Here is a 15,595-nt window from a genome sequence, read left to right as displayed (position 1 = left end):
ACCCGGAAATGTCCACCTTGTGGACGTAGGAGTAGAACGTACACATCCAGTTTTCAAATTTAGGAGAAAAAGTAAAATGGCATGAGAGAAATAAATACTGAAAAACACATGAAAAGACAACAATTTAAGCACAGTAACAAATTATTTGTACATCATTGCCACAACTGGAAAATCTGTTTAATAGTGCTAAGGTTCAGGGTTCAAATCTTTATCGCAGCCTTCCTGTGTTGAGTATTCATGTTTTCTCTATTCTTGCCTGCAATGAAACAATGTAATTAGTTTATATAGTTTGGTGTCCGAGAAAAGGTTAAACATAGACTTCTCGGCCAATTCATCGGGTACACCTTTTGATCTCCAGAGATCCAATACGAGAGCATTATTACTAATTCCGTATTTCCTAAGACAGTGCTGCATTATATTGGTTGCGTATTTGGTGACTAATGTGGTATTAGAAAAGCTCCCAGAGTTGCCAAATCATTTTCGGGAGATGTTGTTAAAGGAGTTGCTAATTGATGTTACCATTGCATGATGATGTCATTGCATCATTACATTGAACATTACGTAGATGACACGCGGCAGTATTCAAATTGATCAGTCAACAAAGAAGAAAAAAACTACTTTTTTAGAGTAATATACTATAGACACAACACATGATTTATTATGATTATTTATGTATTTATATTTATTTTATATTATATTATCATTTACTTTTATTTTTTTTAATTATTTATAACGATAAAAAAATATTTTTAAATTAGCTTTATTTAATTATTCTATTTTATATTATATTATTATTTACTTTTATTATTATTTTTTATTTCTAATAAATATATTTCTTTAATTGCTTTATTTAATTATTTTATATTATATTATTTACTTTTTTTATTTTTTATTATTTCTAATAAATACAATTTTTTAAAATTGCTTTATTTAATTATTTTATTTTATATGATATTATTATTAACTTTTTTTAAATGTATTATTTCTCATAATTAAAATATATATTTTTTAATTTGCTTTATTTAATTATTTTATTTTATATATCTTTTTTTAAATTGTATTTATTTTTAATTTACTTTGTTTTATTTATTTATTTGCTTTGTTCATATTCTTAATGCAACCATGCACGACTTACCAACCAAACAAAATGTCTCTCACCTAAATGTTTTTTTACATTTTATGACCTCCTCACCCAAAAAAAGAAAAAACAAGCAATTTGTCTTTTTTGGCAGTCAGCCAACAATGATTGAGGCAACTGTGACTTGTGTGGCTTCGCTATTGAGCTGAGCTGTCACGATTGCCGACATAACTCACAATAATGCCGAGCAGCTAGGCAGACAGGCTGTGTATTCTTCCGACTGTGTGACAGAGAAATCATTTTGTGTCATTTAGAGGGAAATGTGTGCCTTTTTGGCTTTTGGGTCACTTTTAAATGTAGCTGAATGAGAAGGGAAAAATAACTTTAATACTGATTATATGAAATATATTGCGCTTAAAAATTGTTATTAATACAAAACAATATTTCAAAAGAAAGTTCTAAAAGAAAAACGAACTAAAAAGTAAAACACAACTGAACTGTACTGAATGATTTGTTGGTGCGCCACTAGAGGGAGCACTAGTAGCACACTTTCAGCCTTGCTGGGACAATAGACAAGGGAGGGACGGATGTAGGCCTACAGGATCTCATTCTAAAGTTGTGCGAATAAACGGTGTATTGTGATGTATTACATGTTGCCCAAGTAATCCATAATAATAATAACTAATAAAGAAAAAACAGGCAAGTCTGATTTCATTTATGAAATCGGCGACGTCAACGCCAATTCAAACCGAGTAATCATTTAATCCAATTACTCTTCCATTTTATACTCATCTTCTGTATTCAGCAATCTGTATCCTTCTGTATCCTAATATATTTACATGACATAGTTGATTATTAGAGTGTTTTCTGCTCACCAAGAGGGGCTCAATTACAGTATTTAATAAGGGTTCGCTTTTCATTATGTATGTACTGAGTAAACCCGCAAATGGGCCAGGCAGGAAATGACGGCGGTGGGAGCGCTATTGATCAGCATAATAAATATATGGTTGTGCTTAACAACTCACTTGCCCAATACAGTCAATTAATAGAAAGTGAAAATGGTTATATTTTCGTTTATAGCTAATCTCATAATTACTCATAACCAAGGGTTTCAGACATTCATTTTGGTTACCTACAAATAACAACTTTTAAAAAAAAGAAACCAAAAACGATGTATTAAAAAATCAATTAAAATAAAAAGTTGAACATAATAAATTAATTTGTGAAAAACAACAAAATAAAAAATAAAAAACCTCATTACTTCCTTATAAAATAAATATAGAGTTTTTAAGAATACCAGAATCAGAATCAGATTTATTGGCCAAGTAAGTAAAAACACACAAGTCATTTGTTTTCACAGTCACAATCCGCCCGAGAAACATGAAAAATAACAATGACCAACAGAGGGCGACAGAACGGGAAGCCTGCCGGTTCGCTACTTTGCACCCTGAGTTTCTTGGATGGGGGGAAAAAAAGGGAAAAACATTAGGAAATATGTGCTCTTTAAAGGGGGGCACAGACTTCTGCACACAGTAAAACAATAATGCCATACATACAACATAAAACAAATATGAATAAATTAATATTTAATATACTGTAAATAATAATAATAATAATAATATCCATCCATCCATTTCGTTTTTGGGGGTTTTGGGTCAGTAAATAATAATATTATTTTATATAAATTTAATAATAATATTCATACCTATACATACAGTATTCCAATTTGTAAAACACCTTGTCACAATACTATATTTAAATATTAATAGTTATTGATAATATTTTATTAACTTTCAGTACTGACCATTTAATATAATATAATATAGTTCCTTCACTTGTTTTACTAACAATCCAATATCAGTGAAATTTTCATACACAGTACTAATTTTAATTTGCGTATCCATTTAATGTATGTACGCGTACGTATGATACACATTCGCTGCTGTGCTGCACATAAAATCAACTAGCTCTCTCCTCCCCAGTACAGATGATATATGCAGTAGTTGGACCATGATCTCATGCTTATGAGGAAATTATGTCATCTGGTCGGATCATAAAAGTATTTTGGTGCCTGTAGGTCTACTTCACGCCAACATTTACACATAAATACAGAAAATGCGACACATTGAGGTGAATATACTTTGTAGTTCCTTTGACCTAATCACTTTTAAATATATTTTAGTACTGTATTAAGTTAGAACATGGCTTCTAATAAAAGATTATGATGTGCAGTGATAGAGAGCTAACAGTTGCGGGTTCAAGTTGATAATAATAAAAATATACAACCATAAAAAAGAAATTAAATGGGGCATTCAATCGGAAAAAAAAAATCACCAAAATGATCAAGTCAAATATTTTATCATGTGGTGGCAAATTCTGTGCCTGTTCCTTTAAATTCCCCTCTGCAAGTGGTCATGTGACCCAGTGCAGTTATTGAGATGCACATATAAAATGGAGGGAAATTGAATCAGGAACTTAAGTGAGGCGGGAGTTTCTCAGAGAATCAGCGGTAGGTTTGTTCTTTTCTGTCTTTCATTGTTTTAATGTCTTAGTTTTGCTTGGTAGGTTTATGTTTAGGTTTAACAACAAAGAAAGAAATAAGGCGCTTCGAGGTCGAAAATCTGTGTGGGCGGAGTGAAACGTTTAGGGTTGATTGCACTGTTTTAGGGCATCATTTTGACTCCAGAAATGAAGACAATAAGACATCTGACATTATCATAAATTACCAACATTTATTTCCATTTTTATACATTAAACATGCATATCAATATATTGAAATCTGACACTTCTACTGAAATTATTCCGTAAATATGGCTTTACAACTCAAACACTCAGGTAAATACAGTTCATCTTTCGATATGGCACGTCATCTCAAACAACAAAACCAGTTCAGTGATTGTGCTTATACTCAACGCAAAAGTGGACTTTTGCTTTTGACTGTGCTTTTTTTTTCTAAAAGTGATGTTAGCGAACGGTCACCGTGTCAGTGTGATAAATAAGAAAGATGGCATCTCACTGAACATTTGTGAAAACCATGATAGGATGCCTTTCACCAATTTGTTCACACATACGTACAAATGTAAACACGCTCAAATTGTAAACACAATTCAAAGCAGGCACTCTGCCCAGGGGGGGGGGGGGAACTTTTGTTCATTTATTTGAAAGAAAATGTATTTAATACCAACCATAACACGTATGAAAAGCATTGAGAGATTACTGCTGAGATTCACATTACAGGAGCACATCAACACATCGTTGTTCAAACATCACATACAGTACTTTAAAATAGATTTCCAAGAAACTCTTTATCTGATGCGTGCAGGAAAAAAAAAAAGAAAGTCTTTCACAAAATCCACACACACACAATGTTCATCTGTTACATGATATACAATGAATATTTAATGTAAAGCTCAAGTAATAAATACCAATGCACACACCTATGTTTTACAATTATTTTTCCACTTAAGTGAGTTGACATCCAATGTTTTATTTCTATATAATTTTTTTTTATAGAAAGTTATATCATAAAAACGTAAAAACTCAAAAGAACTGTCAGGAAGCATGTAAGGTTATCTAAGATGAATATGTTCAACTGGATTAACAGGAAGAAGAAAAAAAATATGTTTCGTTGGCAGCGCGACCGACACTATCACTGTAAACGCCTGTGAAAATAAAACCCATTCTTGAAAGTGTAAAAACAAAGTTAGCTCCAGCCGTCCCCGCCGTCTCAGAAACCAGGCACGTAGCAGTAGGCCTCCAACGAGGACAGCAGGATGTAGATGAACCACAGGGAGAGGAAGAGGAAGAAGGTGATGAGCTTGGCTGTCCGTGGGCCGCCGAGCTCTGCGTTCGATATGCTCGGACGGCGGCGGTAGAGCAGCACCAACACGCACACCAGCGCCATGATGGTGAAGAGGGTGACAGAGAAGGCCAGGGAGCCCGGTTGGACCTTGAAACTCTTGCCTCTGGTCTTCCAGTAAACAGAGGCGATGGTCCACGCCACCCCGATGCCCAGGAACACGTTGACGGCGTTGCTGCCCGTCACGTTCCCGATGGACGCGTCAGCATATTGGTCCTGGATGGCGGCCGCTTTACTCGCAAATGTGTCTGGAACGCACAAGATGGGACATGAGAGAATTTGTCAAATGCAACTTAAGATGTCTCCAGCTCACTTAGGATTCTCAACAGGATAGATGGTACCTTTTCAGGACTGTGTGCAGATGTACTCGTGTTTTTATGGCCAACCAAACCTTAAAACAGGGGTCTCAAACGCTTGGCTCCAGGGCTATTTGTGGCCCACAAAATGTTATTTTGTGACCCACTATTAACCCTAACCCAACCCTAACCCAAAGTCTTTTGTTAGTGTGGCGCCACCTCTTTTTCCGTATTGTTGTCCTGAGCATTTTGTGTGTAATTAAAAAAAAAAATATATATATATTTTTACAGTTTTTATAGTTCAGATTCATAGTGTTGTAGTCAAGAGCACACCAACCAAGAACAAGACATTGTCGAGACTCAAGAGGATTGAGACTGACACAAGACCAGGACTTTTACATGAGAAGATCAAGACCCTTGGAGATTGGGACCGAGACAAAACCAAGACCTTAAAAGTGTCAAGAAATTTGGTAATCGATACCGAGACAAGCCCAAGACCAGGACTTTTGGAGGTCGAGACCGAGACGAAACCAAAACCAAGACTTTTAGAGGTCAAGACCGGGACAAGACCAAGACCTTTGGAGGTCAAGACCCAGACACGACCAAGAGCAAGACATTTGGAGGTCGAGACCCAGACACTACCAAGACATTTCAAGGTCGAGTTCAACACAAAACCAAAACCAAGACTTTTTGAGGTCGAGACCGAGACAAGACCAAGACCTTTTGGAGGTCGAGACCGAGACAAGACCAAGACCTTTTGGAGGTCGAGACCGAGACAAGACCAAGACCTTTTGGAGGTCGAGACCGAGACAAGACCAAGACCTTTTGGAGGTCGAGACCGAGACACGACCAAGAGCAAGACATTTGGAGGTCGAGACCGAGACACGACCAAGAGCAAGACATTTGGAGGTCGAGACCCAGACAGGACCAAGACCTTTGGAGGTCAAGACCCAGACACGACCAAGACTGTATATGTCAAAGAAATATCACCAAAAAAAACCCGGCCGATATAATTCTTTCACTGCGTTTGCAACAAAAACAAATCTCCTATCTAGGGGGCTTGGTCCTCCAGGCGGCACCAGGTAGGCAGTGCAACCGATCACCTGCATTCTGCGTTTCTCATTGATCATAATAGTACTGGCCTGGTCTCGACCGGTCTTGGTAAAAAAAAAAAAATCGGAGTCCGCCCTGTCCCAGACTGAGACAAGACCAAGTAACAATGCCTTGGATTCCGAGACAAGACACAGATAAGTGGTCTTGAGATCGGTCTTGGTGACAGCTTTCAGTGAAATGTAATTCTGAAGTGATACCAAGTGGAAGGAAAAGATATCCTGTCACCCAGTCCCTATAATGACTTTTTCAAAACCTGCCATGAAGAGAACGGTTGGGGACGAGAACAGACAATTTTTTAAGAAGAACAGGTGACAGGATGTTGTTGTTAAGTGCCGGGGCACCCCAACTTGAAAGCAGTCACTTGAGGAGACCTGCTCACCAATCATGCTCACGTAACTGTTAATGATCTGAATTGTGATTAATAAGTGCTTCTTAAAAAAAAAATAATAATAATGAAACCCCTATTTGGTTAAATACTTGCCGCAGCCCAAACACACCCAGAGTCTGTCTCCAGTGGCCACCACTTAAATTGAGTTTGAAACACATTAAAAAAAAAACAACGTTATTTATTTATTTATTAACAAAATGTTTGAAATAATGTAATTTATATGACATCGCTTCTCGCTGTTCTTCAAAAGGAAGCCACCCCACACACATTGGCTTTATTACCAGATAAAATGTCAAAGACGACACCGGCAATTTAATTGTGAAAATATTGTTGGCCCATTATAAAACAATGGACTATTATATAATCTGAAGGGCACTCTACCCGGAAGGCTGATGGCGCTTCTCTCCACCGCCAAGTTTCATAAAGCTCGCCCCCACATTAAAAAAAAAAATAAAAAATAAAAAAATAAAAAGCACATCGTGGCATAAGCTAAACCATTTCATTGACTTTAGTCAGCAAAAGAGTGTGTAAATCCTGAGCGCTTAGCATTCGCTCCACTGCGCAATAATAAAAGTATCTTTTGTGTGATGCTTAAACACAAAGCAAGCAAGCAAGCACCTGTATGTAAATATTCTGTAACATTTTCTTTTCACCGTTACAATTATTTAGCCACTCATTTGAACTCATTCACTGCAATAAATTCATTAAAAAAATTTTTGTTTAATACAATTTTTAATTGTAATTAATCTTCACTAACTTTAACTAAGGATTAATCACAAATTTTACATCTGTTCTAGATATACAATAAAACAATTCTAGGTTTTCATACTCTTGTTAACAAAAGTGGAGAAAATGTTAGACTAATAGAAATAGTTAAAATACATTTTTGACGTTTATAGCCGTCAATGGCAGTGAATGAAAAAAAAAAGAAAAGATTATTAAAAATTCAGAACGTCAGGCAATTAATTTTTTTCATTGTAATTAATCGCATGACTTCACGAGTTAACTAATGATTAATCACAAATTTTATATCTGTTCTAAATATGCAATAAAAACAATTCTAGGTTTTTATACTCAATTGTTAACAAAAGTATAACAAATGTTAAACTAATAAAAATACATAAAATGAATTTTTGACATTTATAGCCGTCAATGGCCGCGAATGAGTTAACTCTGCAATATTGTGGCACCACGTTGCCGGTAAACAAGCAGCAGTTTGGCACATAGTGACCCAAACCAAATTGAGAGACGGCGTGTAAGGTTAACCCAAAGCATGTTTAAATCAAAAGCACGTTTTTATACACAAAATAACATGTTACGGTAAAGATGGAGGCAAAGGTTACGCAGTTCTTCCCAAGCAGCTGCTCCTGCGGTGGAGACAAACATCAGACATAACGATAGCGGACACCCACCTGGGACGGACGTGCCCAGGGCCACGAACACCACGGCGGTGACCGAGTCCTTCAGTCCGACGGTGCACCCGAAATGAGAGGCCAGGTCCCCGGTCACGGCTGTCAGGACGCCAATTAATGAAATGGACACGAAGAAACAGGCCCATCCGTTCCAGTACTCGGTGGGCGGGACGAAAGCAAAGAGCACTTTCCAGAAAACCGTCAGGAAATGCATGATGTAATCGAAGCAGGAGGGCAAGCGCTCTTCGCCGCTTTCTTCCTCATCGTCATCGCCTGGGGAAAGGTAGAAGAGACCGGAATGAAGGCCTGGGGTACATACGCACATTGATCATACCTGTACTATTTTCAATTTGATAGCGACCTATGGGAAGCTATAGCATTTAGTCAGCTATTGTTCTGTGAGTGGGTCATATAAACACACACATAATCAAAAAACTGCAGCGATCTCATCCTCAACTGCACTGCATCAAAATGAACGGTGTTTCCTATATTGTCTGCCTCTTGCAGCTAAATCGGACAATTGAAGAAAGATCAAGAAAGACCACAATCGCTTTACTTGAAGTATTTAAGTAAAAAAGTAAGTAGGTAGGTAGGTCAATCAATCATTTATTTCATTCATTTAAAATACCCCCCCCCCCAATATAAAGCAAAATTCAACTTCAAAGTAAAATAAATGAAAAGGGACAGAAAGAAGTCAAACTTGTTTCGTCTGCCCTTGATCAACACAAAAAAACACACACAAAAAAAACCACACAAAATGAATGACAACGAGTGGTCAAGACTCTTTCAGTGTAACAATGCTACAAAATAATTCAAAATAATTCAATTCTGTGTCCTTGTGCTATATATATATTTTTTTTTTTGTTGCAGTAATTGTGCTTTTATACATTATTTTAAAATACAAATGGAAGATTTTGTTTTACAAGGGTACAAGTTTTAGGTAGGTGAAGTAAGCATGTAGGTAGATAAAGTAAGTGAGTAGGTAGGTCGTTAAAGTAAGTATGTATAGGTAAAGTAAGTAGGTCGGATAAGTAAGTAGATCGGTAAAATCAGTAGTTAGGTAAACTCAAGTCAGTAGTTAAGGGAGTTATTAGGTAGGCTAAGTAATTAAGTAAGCAAGTAAGTAAGTAGTATAGGTAAATTAAGTAGGTAGGATAAGTGAGTACGTAGGTAGAAAAGGTAATTAGGTGAGTAAAATAAGTAGGTAAGTAAGAGGGGTGTGCCAAAAAATCGATTCTCATTTAGCACGATTCAGAATCTATTTTAAATGTCCCAAAATCGATTTTATTAAAATTATTTTATACTCTCCTGCCTTTGTCTGTGTGTGCCTTTATTTGGAGCGCTGTTCATGTTGTACCCGGTTTGACCACTGAGGGGCAGTGTGGTTCCACACGGTCTAATACACTGTTAAATTGTAGCCACATTAGAAAGTAGAAGGAAAAAGTCACGATCAAGTTATTCCAATAAGTTTTTTTTTCCAGCGTGGAGCCGTTCTTTTGAGTGATAAAAGTGCCGCAAGTAGCGCGCTAATTAGCATTAGCGAGTCCGACTGGAGTAGATCATTACAATTCCTTGCACATCTATAGATTGAAGCAAAAATTATTGTCAATCAAATCAAATCAAATCGTTCGCAATCGAAAATCGCTTCTGAATCGAATCGCAGGACCAAAAATCGGAACCGAATCGAATCGTGAGACATTCGAAGATTCCCACCCCTAGTAAGTAAGTAAGTAAATACTGTAGGTATAGGTAGGTAAAGCATGTAAGTAGTTAAAGTAAATATGTAGGCAGTTAAAATAAATAATTAGGTAAGTAAGTAGGTAGGTAAAGTAAGTACGTGACGTGTATGCCATCATTAGTTTGCGCAGGTGTGCTGGTGAGTGAAGCAATGACTCAGTGAGAGGTCCTTGTATCAAGGCAGGAAGTGTACTTTCTATTTATAAACTCTGCACGCAAACTTCGGTGAACTCGGGGAGAAAAATAGTGAAAAGAGCATGTTAAGAAAAATGACACATCGGGCGTGCAAGTCATTTTTTTGTAGCGCTTATGTGCACGACTGCTGATCTAAAAGGTCATGAAAGCCAAATAATGCCAGCTGGAAGGGTAAGATTATTTAAAAAAAATGCAAACATTACTATAAATACTTGATGGCCATTAATTGTACAGGTAGGGGAGAACTGGCTTTAAATGATGAGCCACATGCATTTTTAATCAAATGCCTGTTTGGGTTAAAAAAAAATGCAAGAAATGAGCACATAGTTGCAAAAAGTAAAACACTTTCAAATAGAAACTATAGAGCTTCGTAGTGTGCACTCTAACAAGAATAAGATAATAATATGTAATAAAAGTGTGTGTGTGTGGGGGGGGGGGGGAAATACACTTGCACTTTCATGCTTGGTGGAGATATATATCATTCATTTCAAATGTTTTAATTAAAAATGGATTCTTGACAAAGGGGAATATTTTGGATGCTGGGCACCCACCCATAAAAAAACCCCCCGCAAAAAGCAGCCGGCAAACTGAATCAAGCTCACGGCAATATCAACCTTCCACAGGTTGGGTGAGAGAGGAGTGACGTGACGAGACGCGCGACAAACTCACCTGCGCTGACAGTGACGGCACTAACAAACTGTTCCCTCCAGCTGCTGCTCCCCACCACCAGAGCCAGGTTAGTCTTTTTAATCAGCTTGTCCACCGTGCTCTGCCGACAGACAAAAAAAAAAAAAAAAACGCTGCATGAACATGACACTGCATACTAATTTGAATAAAGTTATCACTAGCCTTTAAAAAAATAAAAATAAAAAAAATAAACTAAATGAAAAGTGGGAAGTTGGTGAGAGAGATGGAGAGTAAAAGGGTCATTAGCTTTAACCACCAAGGCTAATAAAACGCCTACACTCTTGGTCCAAAAGAAACAAGTAAATTGTTATTGCCACTCCCGATGGGCCTTTGCTTGACCCGCTCACTGCACTGCACCATACTGAGACTGAGGGAAGTTATCTAATTTGGGACAAGAGGAAAAACAATGAGAAAATATTCTCTCAGTTTTGAGGCAATGTTCTGCACCAGTAGATCCACTGAAAAAAAATAAAAAAATAAGCCAAATGACTGTCATTCATCATTTTCACATTAGTTTAATTGAAAATTGTTTCCAGTTGAAAGCTTTTTTCTTTTCTTTTTTATCATGTGGTGTCACGTGGAGGTCAGGACACACACCTGACTCAAATAATTGGTGACATTGCTTGGCCTATCTGTGCTGTTGGGAATTTGGTGCGCTCAATTGTCGACTTTGGCTGTTGTGATGGTACGTCGTGCAGTTTCTTTATTATTGAAAATCCCTTCATGCTAACTATGTTGAGCAGGAAAAAATTTGTCAAACGAATATGTGCAATATGAATTCACATGTATGGTGTACCACAAGGTTCAATTCTGGGGCCCCTGTTGTTCTCATTGTATCTGCTGGCCCTGGGTTCCATCTTTAAAAAAAAAAAACGGTTAGCTATCTAGCAAACCTAAAGCAACACTTCTTTAAACTGCAAGGAGTTGGGAAATATAAGAACACAACGCTTTCTGAATTCAAGATGAAGTCCTTAAATTTGAAAAAAAAAAAACAACTTCAAGTTTTCGGTGAATGAGAATGAAACTGGTGGGGTCCAGCACCTCCAACAAGGTTAAGAACCATTGTGTTAGGTGGTTAAAAGTTTTCCCCCGTACCTTACAGACTACTTTTGCATTTTAGAAGGAAAAAAAAAGAAAATAAGAGAAACGAGAACCTGCAGAGTTACAGTAATCGTATACATTGTCATCTGCTTTGTTGCGTTTTCATTTTTGCTTTGTTCTTTCTTTTCTTCCCGTGCTTGTCCCCGTCTCAAACCTTGTTCCATCCGACAGCGTTTCTAATAAATATCACCACACAAACCACCGCAAAGAGAGTATTTCAAACTCCCCCGTTGCACAGAACAACTGCTCCAGCATAAAAAAGAAGAAGAAGAAGAAGAAGGAAGACAGATTCATCATTCTGCATGACCAAGCAGCTGAACAAGACAGGTTAAAATAAATAAATAAATACAAATAAATAAATATATATTTATATATATATATATATTAGTGTTGCAAAGCATTCAACATGGGTACAGCATGATGTTTGGGTGGTTAGTCTGCCTCACACATCTAGGTTGTGGGTTCAAATCCCACCTCAGGAAGCAAGTTAGAAAATAACGGAGAAAAGGAGAAGGGCAAGTCCACTTCAGACTCTTCAACGAGCGCCTCAAATGAAAATGCAAAACAAACAAAACAAAGGACCATCCATTTTGTTTGCATAGAAAATCACATCATTCAATCAACGTCACGCAAATTGGATGCTCCAGTCTCGTGCTCTGCATACAATAAGCAATTTAGCAACGGGATCAATGAATGGATGCGGAGGGAGCAAAAGTGTCTGCTGTGTGTTTTCTAATGAGTCAACCGCCACGTCACATGAAATCAAGCGGATTCTGTCGTTAACTCTTATTCTTGTTAATTATTAGTCGAGTATTGCATGTTGATTTGCAGAAAGCTTAAACGCATCAAGCTAAAGGCTTCGTTCAGTTGAAACCTCCATTACTGCTGTTTGTCTCAGTTACGGCCACCTGATGTTGATGCAATTCTGCGTATCCATCCATTTTCCGTAGCATTTCTATCGCAGTAAACGTTGGATGAGGGCTGGAGTACACGACGGAATGGTCACAAGTCAATTGCAGGGCATGTTGATAATATAGCAGTGGGTCTAAATAACAGGCTTAGGGGCTATTTGTGGCTGCTGTCCTATTTTTAGTGACCCGCGGCATTTAGGAAAAATAACTTTTGACACAACCCTATATAGCGCTATATTAAAAAGATGAATAAAATATGATGCAAAAAGAAAGGTGTTAGGTGTGTGTGTGCAAGTGTGTAAAGGGTCAGTGTGAAACGTGTGGGCGTCAACCAAATGTGTGTGTGAAGGGTGTTGCAAACACATCGCCCATACTACTAACACCTACTATGACTGCTGAAAAATGAATAGGTTACAGACACGTATACAAATAAATCAATTTCTCTTAACTCATTCACTGCCATTGACGGCTATAGACGTCAAAAATTAATTTCAACTATTTCTAGTAGTTTAACATTTGTTTCCACTTTTGTTAACAAGAGTATGAAAAACTAGAAGAAAAAAATTGTTTTACATTTAGAACAGATATAAAATTGATCATTTAACAAATCAAGCCATGTGATTAATTACAATTTTTAAAAAAAATATCGGCAGGCGATTACAATTTCTAATCGTAATTAATTGCATGACTTCACGATGAATCACAAATGTTATATCTGTTCTAAATGTACAATAAAAAAAATTCTAGATTTTGTGGATTTTTTTAAAACTAATAGAAATATTTCAAATTATTTTTTTGACGTCTATAGCCGTCAATGGCAGTGAATGAGTTAATAATGTCTTGTTTAAAGGGGAAGTCAACCCCACCACCCACCCACCTCCCAAAAAGATTATTGACAATAATATGTGCTATGCAGCCTCATTAATCTAAATATGGTATTTTGGTTAATATTGCGTTAGTGGAGCAGTTCTTATCAACATCAGAAGGCGGCCAACCAATCAGCTAAGCTTCAGAAAACAGGTGTGCTGTGATTGGTCGTTGCCTGATCCCTGAGCAACTGTGATGTCACCTTCAGTCGACAGCGAGTGGCAAAATGGTGGATAAAAACCGCTGGATTTTGCTGCATAATTCATAATCCGAATGTCATGTTTAGACTAGTGAGGTCACATGTAACATATTATTGTCAAGAAATCCTATTTAATCAAAAATAATTCATTTTCAAAATGATTTTCTCCACTTTCTGCTTCATTTCAAGGTCCAAATTGCTGACTGTTTCAAGCGTGCTATAGCTTCCAAATTGATTTCTATGACAGTCACAAGTCTCAGGAAAACCCAGAGCTCCACGATTTACAAGCAGCCTCCTGCTTGAGTTATGAGTCACACCTCTTAAAGGCTTGCGCACAAATTCCCAGATTTATTCGGATAGTAAGTCAAACCATCAATAGCCTGAAGACAGAGCTGGATCCCGCCTATGAGGAATTACCTTAAACTCGTAGGACTCCTCAATGACCACCTCCAAGCTTGTGTGTTCTCCCAAACAAGGGCAGCCCATCTTTGCCACGTCCTCGGGTCCTACCGGTGTCTTGTTATCATTTGTGTCTCCTGCACAGGAGGACAAGTGTCAGTTTGGTTACCTGCGAAGTCCTGCGCATGGCTAACATAGTAATGAGGCATATGATGCATCACTGGTCCCATTTATACTGCTGGCTCATCAGGAGTCAAGGTCAAATCTGTTAAGGTTAGATTGCCGTGGCCTGGGGGGGCCCTGAGGGGTTGCGCTTGCTCTGTCCTGGCCGCGGTCGACGGCTCCCTTCTTTGGTGGAGGTTTTCATGCATGCCAGATCCACTACACCAGCATCTATCGAAATTCAAACACAATCTGCTTCTTCCTCTGGTCGTTGGATCGGTTCTTTGATCCTTCCTCAGGTCTCCTGACAACCTCACGACTCTAGCTGGATTCTGAAGTATTCTGTTTAGGTGAACGGTATGGGATTTTTAATAGGTTTTAGGTGAACTAATGAGTACACACTCACACACACGCACACACACACACACATACACACACATACTCACCCACATACAAAATAAAAAAATATATTAAAAAAATTAAATAAAAAAGAGAGCAATGATGATGACATGTCAAATCGGTAAAATTACAGAATGAACAATACTGAGCTCTTGGATAAAAAAAATAAAAATAATAATAAATAAAAAAAATAAAAAAGGTTCGATTTAGATGGATAATAGATCACCGTGTCTCTGTCCCACTTCCAGCAGAATGGGCTCTTCCAAAATAATGGTAAAGGTCTTGTTCTTCTCGTACTCCTCGTCGTCGATAATCTTCACGTTCAACAGCTTCCTGAAAGTACAAGGTCAGAAGCCACAGAGACACGGATCGATGAACCAGTCAAATGATTTCAGAAATTGCAACTATCTGACAAGAGGAAGACAAATGCATCTGTTGGCTTGCTGCCAAGAACAGGACGCCAGGTCTGACTTTAAAATCCAAATCCAAGCATTTGTAGTCAGAAGTGGTGGAGCCAAGAGGCAGACAACCCACACAATGAATCATGAAGAGCTGTTATACACTATGTGAAGATAGCAGCTCGACAAATGCGACTAAAAACCATTGGCAACGATGAAAAACAGCTTTTATAAATCAGTGAAGCTGGGTGGCGGCAGCGAGGCCATGAATCTTATCTGTAAAGAATCGATGTCTCTTGTATAAAAAAAGCAATTGGTAGAAATTATGAATGATGTGAAATGACGTGTGTGCCTATTCTTTTAAATATTTGTGTACTAAAACCAGTTCCAATTT

At 37.5% G+C, this 15,595-nt stretch overlaps 1 protein-coding gene across 1 annotated transcript in view; it reads right to left on the bottom strand.

Moving 5' to 3' along the window:
• Window positions 1–3,790: 3,790 nt before the first annotated feature.
• Window positions 3,791–15,595, bottom strand: part of slc8a4a (solute carrier family 8 member 4a) — a 30,892-nt gene continuing 19,087 nt past the window's right edge. Inside the window, exons 5-9 of the mRNA XM_086098347.1 lie at window positions 15,030–15,136; window positions 14,261–14,379; window positions 10,748–10,847; window positions 8,147–8,419; window positions 3,791–5,185 (exon numbers count right to left, since the gene is read on the bottom strand). Coding sequence (XP_085954473.1) covers window positions 4,806–5,185; window positions 8,147–8,419; window positions 10,748–10,847; window positions 14,261–14,379; window positions 15,030–15,136 — 979 coding nt within the window. The 3' untranslated portion in view covers window positions 3,791–4,805. The remainder of the gene's footprint in view (window positions 5,186–8,146; window positions 8,420–10,747; window positions 10,848–14,260; window positions 14,380–15,029; window positions 15,137–15,595) is intronic.

The sequence above is a fragment of the Leptonotus elevatus genome, chromosome 16 (genome assembly GCF_054856555.1).
Source record: "Leptonotus elevatus isolate MCC_2025b chromosome 16, RoL_Lele_1.0, whole genome shotgun sequence".
In the NCBI taxonomy this organism is placed as follows: Eukaryota; Metazoa; Chordata; class Actinopteri; order Syngnathiformes; family Syngnathidae; genus Leptonotus; species Leptonotus elevatus.
Note: the sequence above shows the minus strand (reverse complement) of the source record. Positions and strands in the feature narration are given on the sequence as shown.